This window comes from Perissodus microlepis, chromosome 3, assembly GCF_051167445.1.
Source record: "Perissodus microlepis isolate ML-2025 ecotype Zambia chromosome 3, ASM5116744v1, whole genome shotgun sequence".
Taxonomy (NCBI): domain Eukaryota; kingdom Metazoa; phylum Chordata; class Actinopteri; order Cichliformes; family Cichlidae; genus Perissodus; species Perissodus microlepis.
The window spans coordinates 15,414,896-15,428,015 of NC_140463.1; the positions used below are offsets into that span (position 1 = coordinate 15,414,896).

The following is a 13,120-nucleotide window of genomic DNA, read 5'->3' on the forward strand; positions in this document are numbered from 1 at the left end:
GTTGTAACTTTTGAACACAGAACCACAATTCATATGTGATTATTCTGATAGATAATGATGCTTAATTGCTTAATGCTAATCAGAATATTATCAGGCCTAAGTTTAAGATTATGCCATTATGGATGTTAACACAAGAATGAGGTAACAATAGATATAATTGTAAAGAAATAGCATACACTGAATGAAACACGAGGTGAAGTATATTCATATGTGACTGAATATTCAAATGTGATGGAAGTATGATGTTATATTAACTACACCATGCTTAACATGATTTGTTAACACTGGTGCCTCACAAGGTCCTGAATTCATTCCCCCCACCTGGCCTGGGAGTTTGCATGCTCTCCCCATGTTTCCATGGGTTCTCTCCAGGGGGCTTTACCGGTAAGTAAGCATTTGCCTTTCAGTAACATTCTCTTGTCCATTTGACTTGAGCTGTTGTACGTATGAACTTGCTCCAGATGGGTTGTCAAAAAAATGTCGGTCCCCTTGAAAGGTTGGCATCATCTACCCAGCAAAGATGTTGCTAAAGAGATCCGGGATGTGACGGGTTAACAGCTGTTTTTTTACTGGGTCAAACAGCCTCCGTTGTTTACGAAGCTTCACTGAGAAGTCTGCAAAGAACATGACTCTCTTGCCTTCATAGAGTATGCTGACCTTTTGCCTCGCGATTCTTAGAAACCAAACCTTATCAGCAAACTTTATTATCACCTCACGGGGACGTACTGGATTTACTGTTGAATCTGCATCATGGAATCTCCTGACTCTGTGGGCTCGTTCAATCACTATGGGTTCTGGGAAGGAATGAATCCCAAGCACCTCTGGGATCCACTTAGTTAGGAATCTGCACATATCTTTGCCCTCTTTTCCTTCAAGGAGGCCCACTAAGCGAATGCTACTTCTTCGGCTATGATTCTCCAGCTCTTCTACCTTGCGTGTCAGTGTCTCCAGCTTCGTTTCTATTGCGATGTTCGTAGCTTTAACAGAAGCAATGCCATCCTTGTTTGTTCCAATTCTGTCCTCTGCCAGCACAGAGGACAGAACTGGAGCTTCATTTCTCTTAATTTCCTAGAGAAAAAAAAAAGATTTTGTGTTTGCATGTGCACGTGCATGCCTGGCTGTTTTTGCAATCAACAAAAAAAAGAGAAGAACACCATTTCTGTTTTTGAAGAGATGATTACATTTTTACATTTTTTTAAATTAAATTGGGCAAAATCCCTCCAAGCAATGTGAAAGCTAGCTTGGTTTACAACCTACAACTACAACTAAATGTATGCTTATACTGTTCTATGATTTTCTTTTTTAAATCCAGCCATATTGGAGGGTTTTTTTTTTTAGCATAAACAGCCTGTTTACAGTCATGCCAAAACATCTTGAATTAATTTAAGAACAAAAAGAGGGTCTCAGAATAGACACTGATCTTGAAATGATAAAGAAAGATCTTGAAAAAGAAAATACAGAAAAAGCAAAACACAAAGAAAATCGATAAATCAGTATAGGGTTGGCAAGGACAGTGCACCTCATATACGGTTGATGTAACAACAGAAAAGAAGAGTTAGATGACACTGTATACAAAATCCATTAACAGCTGGAGAAAATAGAGAGCAGAGAAAGGAAGTACCAGTACAAAAACAAATAATGAATCCATCCTTGAGAGCTATAAATATAAACTTTAACAAACAGTGACATTATTCTTTCAACATTATTTTAAACATAACATCTAGTTCTCATGTGATTGAACTGTATACTTTATTTATGATAAATTGCCCTACGCAGGTTTAAATAGCAGTCTGCTATGTTCTGCTTTGCTTTTAGCTACAAAGCACACGTTAAGGTTATTGCTTATTGTTAATCAATGTTTTAAAAGACCCAAAACATGATAAGAACTTAATAAAAACCATGTGCAGTATTTAGTGGCAATATATTTATATAGTTTTTTCTCATATTGTACATATACTGAAAACAACATGTCATAGTACATACATTTATTTTAGAATTACATTCCTGCAACTTCACCATTTCAATAAAAGAAAAGTCAACATCTTTCCCATAAATGAACACTGTGTTGATGAAATTTTAGCTTTCTGTTTAAGCTACATTTGTTATATTGTGTTGCCGCAGAGGCCACAGTGTGTCATGAACTGGCTGTGTGGAGGTAGATGAGGACCCAAACGCAAGCTCACAGAGGCAGGAATGAACTCAAAACACAGCTTTATTGCTGGAGAGAAAAACCATACAAACTAAACTGGAAACTATAACATATTATACGGAGAAACACACGGCCATGGATGAGCGAGAACGCGACACAGAACTGAGGGAGACGCGGACATAAATACACAGAGGGTTAACGAGGGAAGTGGGAGCACACGGGGAACACAGCTGACACAGATAATCATAACGAGACAGGGCAGGAGTGACCACAACATGACGCATACTGACGAGAGACTGTCAAAGTAAAACAGGAAGTACACAGAGGTTCAGACAGGAGGAGAGAGAGCACAGAAATAACGGGCTGGGGAAAACATTGAATGAAACACAAGGAGGGGGGACGAGGGCTCACAGATACACAGAGGGGCACACAGGGGGTAAAAGTCACAAGGGGAAATCAAGGAACAACTTCACAGAACAACCTAGAAACCAGGGCATAAATAAAACACAAAACACACAAAAACTAAGAATACTGGGCCAACATGGCCCAGGATCATGACACAGTGAATATATTTTTAAAAATTGTAACAGCATTCTTATTCCTGTAATGAGGCAGAGCAACTACAACCAGATGTTCTCTTGGTTCAGTTTTAACACACTTCTACCTTTTAAATTAGAAATGATGATGTGATGTGGGTGAAGTTTCCTCTTTCATATGAAAAATGAAGATGATTAGAAAACATGAAGTTGAGGTAAATTTTATTTCATGCAAACTGACACCTTTTCATAAATTATAAATCAACACATTCAGTCTTTATATAAAAGTAAGTAGCCTGGATTATCTGAAACATTTAACATCTGTTAATAACCACATAAATGTTCATTGTCTTCTGTCTATATATTGCAGTAACATTAAAACTGAAAAAGGGACACTAGAAATGAATAATTCCCTCACGCGTTGCTTTGGATTGTACAATAGAAGTGATCCAGATCCTCTTCTGTTAAAACTCGGTTGGTACCTGCACGAGCTGTTTCCAACCACCTGGCTACTGCTGTTTCTGTTTTGAGTAAAAATTTAATTTCAAAATACTTATTTTTTTTCTTTTAAATGGAAGCTGAATCATTCTGGAAATTATACTTGAAACAACAAATAATTTAGAAATTCTACATTATTTACTGTAATACTTTCTGATCATTTGTGAAATGCAATTATAAAGAAAAGTAAGGTAACAAATTTAAAACAGTTATGTTTCTTGCCTGCCCCCATTGCTTCTATTAAAAATTCCACTAACTTGCTAACACACTAATTAAGCTGTCGAGTGGCTGAGCATCTGTCCACCAGTTAAAAATAAACCCGATGTACACATTGTCACATAGCATTGTCATTATGATACTTTATGACCTGCAAATAACCTTGTGCTTAAACTGAGGGTTCTCATCTACATGTAGTTTTTTTTTCCTGTGGGTTTTTAGTGTGGTTAACTGTGTGTTTCTGGCTGTGAGAATCTTTTGTGTTTAATCAACATCTTTAGCTCCTGAAACACACTGTAACAATGGCTGAATAATTATAAGATTTTTGAAAATGCTCCAGAAGTCAGATAAATATAAGTCTTACTCACTAATTTTTGAGGCACTTAAGCGATTGACTGAACAAGATAATATTTTTCTCTTTTTTTTAAGATTACATTTTTTTCTTCCACTAGCTCTATAAGCATTTAGGGATGTTATATTTTCAATATTTTCACCTGTTAGGCAAATTACCTTTCATCATTCTTGGTTTAGTGATGAGGGTATGCGTCACCTGGGTGGATTCAGTCATGCTGGCCCCTGCTGACATTGAAACATACAAAGTTCAAAGATCACTGCAGAGGAAGATGAAAATTGTTTTCTAAGATTGACTAGCACATGTCAAGGACAATCTCAAAGTACAGATAGTAACATAAAAGATGAGCATTTATGATATTATGTAAGTATTATGTATTCTGTAAGTATTATGAAGTCATAATGTTGTCTAGCAACCACCTACCAATTAATAATACAGAATTACAGTGTTTCAGCACCTTGAACATGTTAAAAAAGGACAGCATGGTTTTAATTTTCACGACAGTAGCATCCAATATGTATTCAGAAAACCTTAACTATGTATGTTATATTATGACAGGTGTTACCTAGACTTCCTGCCATGTTCGGGTCAAATCTGACCAATTTAAAAATTTAAAAAACTCATAAATATTGTGTTTTACATCCAATTGCCTCGAGGCCTTATGACTTCCTCCACACTATGCACTTGAACATATAAAAGTGAAGAGCACCTTTTTCATTTAATTTTAATCAACTTTGTTACATCTGTTGTGTTCCCGGTCAAAAATGGCCGTCATAGGAAATGAATGGTAATCCACCTCCAACACCCCCCCCCTTTGGCCTCTGACCCCCTGAATGGCCCACTGAATGACCAAATGAAAGACCCACTTTTACGACCTACTGAACAACCCACCGAGTGACCCATTGAACTACCCACTGAACTGAATTTGGTGGTGAAAAATGTTTCTTATGTTAATTTAAGAGCTGTTAAAACTAACGGGTCAATTGTGACCAGAACACTAAAATAAGGGGTGTTGGGGTGCACAAAACAACAAGGCTAGTAACCACCTAACAAAATACTAAAATTACAGGCTCTAATTGTAGCATGGGTATGTATTAGTTTTACATAAATTTACCAAAAAGATGTGTAAGTCTTCATTTCTACTCTGGATTGACATCAGACTAGACCAGGGCAGCAGGTGCTTATTATTTGGTTTATTCTTTTGAATGCTATATAAAAAGTCATGTTCTATAATGATGAGCCATACTTGGTGTCAAAGAAGTTTCTTCTATGTGACGTCTGATGTTTTGTTGATGTTTCTGAAGTTGAAATACTCCAGTCAGAAGAAGCAAAATAATCACCAATAAAACACTGAAACCAGTGCCGAACACAAGGTAGAGGTCTGAGTGAAGCACTTGAGTTTGAGCATCAGCTCCTAGAAAGATAATTGCATGCATCGTGTATTAGACATAATTATAATGATGTAAATTAATGTAAAAAATTGTATATTCATGTAAAAATATAACATATACCCCAATCCGCCAAAATATGGTATTCAAAGTATGCGTTCATTAAAAATGTGTACTGTATCTCGGTTACACATGAACCTTAATTTTTAAACTTTAAAATGCAGTTTAGATAAAACACAGTTTTAAATTGTCTATAAAACTTACTTCCAACAGCTAGCCAGCTCTCTGGTGATTCTTCAGTCTTAGAGATGCTACATTTGTAGAGCCCTTCATTAGAATTGGTAACAATGGGGTTCACCAGCTTTCCTGTTGAACTGATCCCAATGGAGGCACCATTTTTAAAGAATTCAGCAGTGAAATTGGGGTGTGCATGCTTCTTTTTACAAAGCAGGGTCACATTATCTCCCTCCAACAAAGGATAGGCAGGACTCTCCAGGATCACAGGACCATCTGAATGTGAATGGCACATGACTTGAAAAGTTTCTTATAGAAAACTTGATTTCTGATTAAATTATTTAATCTTTCAAATACTACTGGCAATAGGTCAAATATCATTTTTTTAAGAAGAAATGCATGATAAATTATACAAACTTTACTGTGACAAAGGTGCTTTTGTTATCAGAGTAATGCTTAATTTAATTCAATATAATTATAATAATTATATAATATAATTATAATAATTTCATATATTGTGCATGACTGTATATATTACCAAAAAACAACTGACCTAAAAATTGGTCATGTGTCATTCTTCAAGCACACACATATACTAACATACGTGCACATCATATACGTGCGCGACCGTATATGATGTACCAAACCAACTGATGTAAACAGTGGATGGACTAAATATGTAAGTGCATAGTGTATTTTTTATTTTTTTTTGTATATGTGCATACCAGTTACAGTGATATTGACAGTGTTGCTTCTTTGTGTTCCTCCATATTCACACCAGTATTCTCCACTGTCAGTTTTTGGATATGCGTTAATAATATTGCAAGGCCCAGTAGTATCCCAGGTTGGAGCACATGTTCTAAGGTCTCCATTTATCTTTTTCATCACTCTCCATCCTCTCAGTCCACGATGCCCTTCACAGCTGATTGTTATAGATTCTAATTCAAAGAACTGTTGCCTGTTTGGAACAACGTCAGGAAAACCTGAATGTAAAACAGAAAATCAAGATGTGTTATTGCTTCTGTCAGTTGGTAATATGGACTTACCAATTGCTGTTTTTAACTTTGTAAGTAAACACAAATGGACAATATTACTATATTTACTGAAACAATAAATGCACATATATGTTATATTTTTCAAGTTTTCTTAAATACGGATTTTTTGTCAAAGTTGTATTGTAATGTCATTTTCACTGTAGCTCTATTTTAGTTTGAAAATAAGTGCAATCATTGCCAAACCTTTCAAGTTTTCTTGAGATATATTAAACCTATTATTTTTATGTTAGAAATATATCAATATAAATTTTTAACTACTTACTATGTTTTTGAGAGTCACTGAATTCATCGACTGTAACCAACATCAACAGCACATTAATCACTGTAAGGATTGAGAATAACAGTTAAACATTTAAATGTTTTACATATATTTTCTTTATCATTAGTGTTGAGTCACTGAGCAGTTAAAAATTCCATAATGAAATGATGTAAATATATGGGAGTGTTTTTGTTATATTAATTTGCCATTTAATTCCATACATGCTTATTTTAAATAATTAGAAATATATAGTTAGACAAGGTTAGTACTCACTGAGTCTGATCCCAAGAACTCTGACCTCCATGTTGTCTTTCTGGTGACCGTGTGAGTGTGAGACTGAAATGAGGATGTGTTGCTTGTATGAACTTCCTCTTCCTGTGTTTTTGTCTGACTCACCGACAGGTCTCGGTCTTCCTGAGAGAGAGAGCTGTGCTGTGTTTAAACACAGTTTAAACATCTAGTTTGTTAAAGACTATAATATGGCAAAGGAGAACGCCAAAGTCAAAGGTTGGTTGAATTGAAATTCTTTAAACACAAGTAGTGTGCATAACAGGATAAACAAAGATGTCAAATCTTTACCACATAATGCCACACATTATCACATTAAGAAAAAAGTTTATTCATTTCTTTACAAAATATTACTCTCGAAAGCCTTTAGTTTTATAGTGCTACTTGTAGGTATTAACAGTTACGTGATGATCAGTTTCAGATAAAATGAAAAATAACAAAAGTGTCACCTGTCATTGAAAAAAAAAAAACACAGGAATAGCTCACCTTTAATGTTAAGCCACCTCTCAGGTGATTCTCAAGCTTTAGATATGTTACATTTGTGGAGCCCTTCATCAAAATTGAAAACAGAGAGGTTCATGATGTTTCCTGTTGAGCTGCTCCCAATGGAGCCCCCTTTTTAAGGTCACATTGTTTCCCTCGATCACAGTATAGATATGACAAGTCAAGTCAAACAAAATAACTTTCAAAATAAACGTTCAAATTGTCATGAAATATATCTAAAATATATCACATTTATTACATTTTAAAAACCCCAATACCTTAAAAAAGGTTTTACATTACTGGTTTTACTGAATGTAAAAAACAAACAAACATGCCCCAAAACCATAGTATAACTTGACAGTTACTAAGTTTTATGTATATCATTTGGGATGATATACTATTTTGTGAAATAGTTTATTTAATCCTCTATCCCACATAGCAGAAAGGTCTGGCCCGGATCTAGTGTAAAGCCGGCACTGCTGGCTGACTTCTGGCATGTTAAGTGGTATGTCATCTAGATATGGGCCAGGCCTGGCAAAGATGGCACTGTTTATGTGATGGCATGCCACATCTGGCAAGATTGTGGTTTGGTTTATGTGGCCCAGGCTCATAGAAAACAGGTCTGGCCCCGATCTGGCATCAAGCTGGCACTTCCGACTGACTGGTGTCATGGCAGGGTGTATGTCAACCACATGTGGGCCAGGTCTGGCAATGATGGCATTATTTATGTTCCTATTTTCCTATTTTAGTTAGAAGACCCAAATGCTATGTTGCAATACTATACTGCTATAGTAGCCAACGTTTCAAATGCAGGTTTGACAGGTTTGTGAGTGTACACTTTATCCAAACCCTAGTGAGGGTTTACTCATGTTTACCACTGGGTGGCTGTAGCTGATCGGAAGCTTATTGGTTCGAAGTTGTGTCTGTAACTGGCCCGTGACTGCACACAACTTACACATGGCCCACATACCACAAAGAATGACGGCCCTTTGGTGGCCCAGGTCAGGTTTTCCAGAGGTAATCCACACATGGGCCAGCACAGGACCACCAGTGTGTCTGCAACTGCCCTTGTGCTGACCCATGTGTGGGCCACCTCTGGCAAACCAGATCTGGGCCACCAAAGGGCCTTCATTCTTTGCAGTATATGGGCCACATGTAGGCACATTGTGCGGGCCAGAGCCGGGCCATACAAATTTTGCTATGTGGGATGTTGCCCTCAGGCAGCAAACCACATTTTTGATGATTATCCAAACCTTAAACTTATTTTTTTTTATTTGCTTATTTTGTGACACAAAATACCTCAGTGCTCAGTAAACTGAGGCATAGAGGAGGGTTTGACCTTTGGCCTGTGTGTAGAGCAACAACACAGTGCTAGCTAATGCTAGACTAATATAATTTTTATGCTTGTTTAAATTGAAATAAGTATATTTCAAAATTTTGCATGTACAGGAATGTCTGAAGAAGTATTTTAGTTGCTTAAAGGCAGATTTAAGCACTATAACAGTGGATTTTGTTTTGTTGCATTAGGGTAACGTTGTGCAGTTAGGCCACTTTTGTTTGGGCAGCAGTGGTAAAGGAGTGATTCTAAATTCTGGTCCTTGTGACTGCTTGTTTTAGGTTTTTAGGTGTTCCCCTACTCAAAAATACCTGATTCAAACTTGCAGGAAATGAGCAATAGTGCATTTTATGGAAGGAAAGATTAAAGATCAGTTGCAGTCCTAAGGCCAACCCTTCTGTTAGAACAGAGCTGGATGAAAGTGACAGGTCTGAGGAACAGCATTGACATCAGGGGTGAATTAAATGTGATGTGTTTGGGTAAGCAATAGTGTGTGTATTTAAATGATGGTGTGTGCATGCATGGGGAGACTGTTGGTCACTGGGAGAGGACTTTATGAAGAGAGATGTAAGGTTCCAGGATGTAAAGGTACTCCAAAAGTCAAATAACAGAAATTTGATATTGAATAGTTAGACAAATTCAAACACAGAAAAAAACACATACAGACTGATGCATCATGTATGGTATTGGACGTAACCTGTCCATGAGCACAGACACAACCCCAAGTAATTAATACAGTTCATACAAATCATCCACTAATAGGAAAGCTGCTGGTTCATCAAAATGAAAGTTTAAAGAAATTACACCCATTCTCACTTTATAAAAAGAACTGACCTTTGTTATCAGGCAGTTTGAAAGGGATTATAAAGTCAACACACATTATTGTTTAACAGAGAGTTGGGTTGAGAATGCACATTGTTTTATTACAACCTACTTTTCTTTGAGCTGTGGTGACTCTTTTGACCAGTTCAAACAGTATGTAGATGTTTATCAAAGAAAGTGACACTGCAATCTTTTTCTTCTGTATTTAATCACGTTCCTCTCAGTTTTCTAGAAGTTTCTTATCACACAATCTGCAATTTTCTTCTTTTCTTTCCTTGTTCAATGAGATAACTGTAGTCTACCTAGCATCAACTTTTTTTCATCATTTTTCCCTTTCAGATTTGGGAGCCATTACTTGTAAAATATGCCAGTTGGTCCCATTTAAGCTCAAGCCTATCCAAGCATGCAGTTACCTCCATGAACTAAATTACTCCTCCACAATCTCAAACTCTTTGTTTTTTTTTCCCATTTACAAAGAATAATCAGACTGTGAGAACAGTCATTTGGAATCATAAAATATTTTATGAAACAGAATAATTAACCTTCTATGGCACAGTTTTGTCTTCAGGCAGCAAACCACATTTTTGGTGATTACACAATCCCTTAAACATATTTATTTATTTTTTATTTACTCGTTTGGTGAGACAAAATATCTCCATGTTCAGTAAAATGAGGCATAGAAGAGGGTTTGACCTTTGACTTGGAGGTGCAGCAATCCTTTCAGGAGCCCACTCTGACAGACTGCTGCTTACTGCTTTTTTCACACAAATATGTACATTTAAAAACAGTGTGATCCTAGAATCAGGTCTGAGGGTGCAACAGCATTTCCAATTTCATGCCCGAACAACACAGGAAACACAAAACTCGGGCATCAACTGAACTGGGAACACAGAAACTAGGAACACTAATACTAGGAGAGAGCACACAGCCTGGGGTAGGACGGATCACAATACAATGAGGAACAAAGGAAAACTGAAAACTTAAATCCACAAATGAGGTCAGGGAAGAGAGAAAACACCTGAATGGAATGATGAATAAATAAAACAGGAAACCTCGACTGACTACAACACAAGAGCTTGGTACAGATAAAAAAGTAAACAGACTTCATAAGGAGACACACACATGAATAGACTAAATACAAGAATTTGACACAGGTGGAAAGGAACACAAAGAATAACAGAAACTTAACTAAACACTCGGCACTGGCAATATAAGACAGGAAGTACGGACTACAGAGATGCAACCTTGACACACAGACAGAAATACAAACACAGAGACAAGACTGACTGCATAAGAAGTGATGTGGACCACAGGAGAGGCATACAAACAGAAAAAGGCTGCAACAGGAGAGGTCACTGGCCCAGGAGTCATGGGACTCACAGCATGAGAGTCAGGAGGTGGGAACTAGGTGGGGCCACATTGTTGGTAGAAGAATCTGTAGGAATGGAGTCTAGGTCTGCTCACAGCCCCGCTGTTGCCCCAGATGGATGGTCATGCCCTGATAAGGGGCCACTCTGTTCCTGAATCCTGTACGCCACCTTCCCCAGGCACTGACGGACTGAAGAGTACCAGAAGGTATTTTCTATCTGACAGATGAAAATTAATTTGTTTTCCTTTTTCTTAACAGTAGACTATATTCATAAACTTGATATCACCCTTCCATTTTTTTTTTCTGGTTGTGAAATTGACACCAAGTAACAGCCAAATTATTGAAATGAATCAAGCCAGATTTTAGTAAAGCACGGTTCTGTTTCATCAGTTGTGATACAAGGTCTGTTATGTAAATATCCACATGTGTGGTATCCACAGAAACCTCCGCATCGCAGCTAAAAAGCTCATATAAACCATTTCTACTATCACCAAACACACCGAAAACAACAAAAAATTAAAAGAGCAGTTACAAACTTTCATGAAATTTATTAGTTTTTCTTCACAGATGCTGACAATAGCCTCTATAAACTCATTTCCTGAATACACAAGGTCGTTCACAATGTTTCAGGTAGAAGCAATCAACATTTTCAACATTTTCAGCCCGATTACAGACGTGTGATTGGATGAGCGAGTGTGTTGTAAATTGTTTGTCACGTGCATTTTTTGTCTTAAAACTTTTGATTGGTGGAACTGATGTAAACACCATTATATTAGCGTGACTCTATTGGCTCAGATGATTAAAAAGAGGGATCAGTCATGTAAATCGGCCAATAGAAGCCGAAGTTATGGCCCCTCAGAATTAAAGGGCTGAGGCTATTTTCTAAAAGTGCATTACGCAAAGGCAGAAAGATCCAATGTACCTGAATGTGTACGTCGTTCTTCAATAATTATTCAAAAACCAACAATTTTAAGGCATGTACATCAAGTTCAATCATTTCTGTCGTTCAATACCTAAGACATTTCAGCTGACAGATGGTGCCAAAATGCTCCAAATGGAAAAATGCCTGGTAACTAGTTTATTAAAAGCTCGATCACCTTTCACTGTTTCACTTCAGCAGCATCAGTCTTTGCACAGATAATGTGTTGATTCCTGGTTTTCTGGAGTTTATTGTCTACTGAAGCATATTTTCAAAGTGGTTTTATCCAAAACAATCCAAAAATAAATTAGGCAAGGTTAAAATCTCTTTTTTCTATGTTCCAGCCTCAGTAACAGTGACACAGTAACATCTGCTGTAATATTTACACCTCTGATGAAATCTCACAAGTTTTCGCTTTATTTTGATACTGAGGCCTCCTGCTTGTGACATTTAATTAATAGCCATTTATTTCTGCTGAAGATATTTGAAAGGTTAACATGAGGAAAAATTAAATAAAAAGCAACTTTTTCTGAATTATTTTCCACAAAATAATTCTATTTATGCTGCAAAGTTCAAAGATTTTGGAATAAATCATGGAATGAATAAAGAGTGCATAAGTGGTTTCTATATATACAGTATATACATGGATGTGTACAGTAAAGAGTATAAACACCATGCTGTGGTTCAGCAGCAGGTATGGTGGATGTTATAAATGCAGATAGTTTGAGCTGTTGAAAGAAACCGGAAACATGTTTGCTTGTTTTGGCTTGTCTGCTGCTTCTTCATGTTGTGACCTCCTCTAACACTTTGTTACAAAGATTTTCACCATGGCATGAAAGCAGCTCCAAGTGACTCTTATATGCAAGAGTGTTTGAACATGTGTAGCAGGGCTCTTTGACTCTGGCCGGATGCTCAGTGAATATGTGACTACATGAGCTTCACCATGTTTCAAAAACAATGAAATGTTTCATGTTTGCTCTCTGTGGCTCAGGTCCTGAGGCGATCGGTTCATCTCATCCAATCGTGGCCACTCATGACAATGATGCCATGCTGCCATGTCAGTTGGAGCCTCCAGTTGTGGATAAGGAGTGGTGGAGACCGGACCTTCCTCCACAGAGCCAGTATGTGCACCGTTAAAACCAAAACCAGGAGGACAACAACATGAAGATGTGGAGGTACGCTGGGAGGACGGAGCTGTTCAAGGATGGCCTGAAAA

General features: G+C 37.2%; 1 protein-coding gene across 1 annotated transcript; it reads right to left on the reverse strand.

Annotated features, from left to right (window-relative positions):
• Positions 1-507: 507 nt before the first annotated feature.
• Positions 508-6,991, reverse strand: LOC146390138 (uncharacterized). Its single transcript, XM_084920719.1, has 6 exons — positions 6,965-6,991; positions 6,099-6,366; positions 5,404-5,649; positions 4,998-5,165; positions 3,910-3,975; positions 508-1,022 (listed from the first exon to the last, which is right to left on the reverse strand). Exons 1-6 carry the CDS (start codon positions 6,989-6,991, stop codon positions 508-510), a joined length of 1,290 nt encoding a protein of 429 aa, XP_084776845.1.
• Between the last annotated feature and the right edge of the window lie 6,129 nt (positions 6,992-13,120).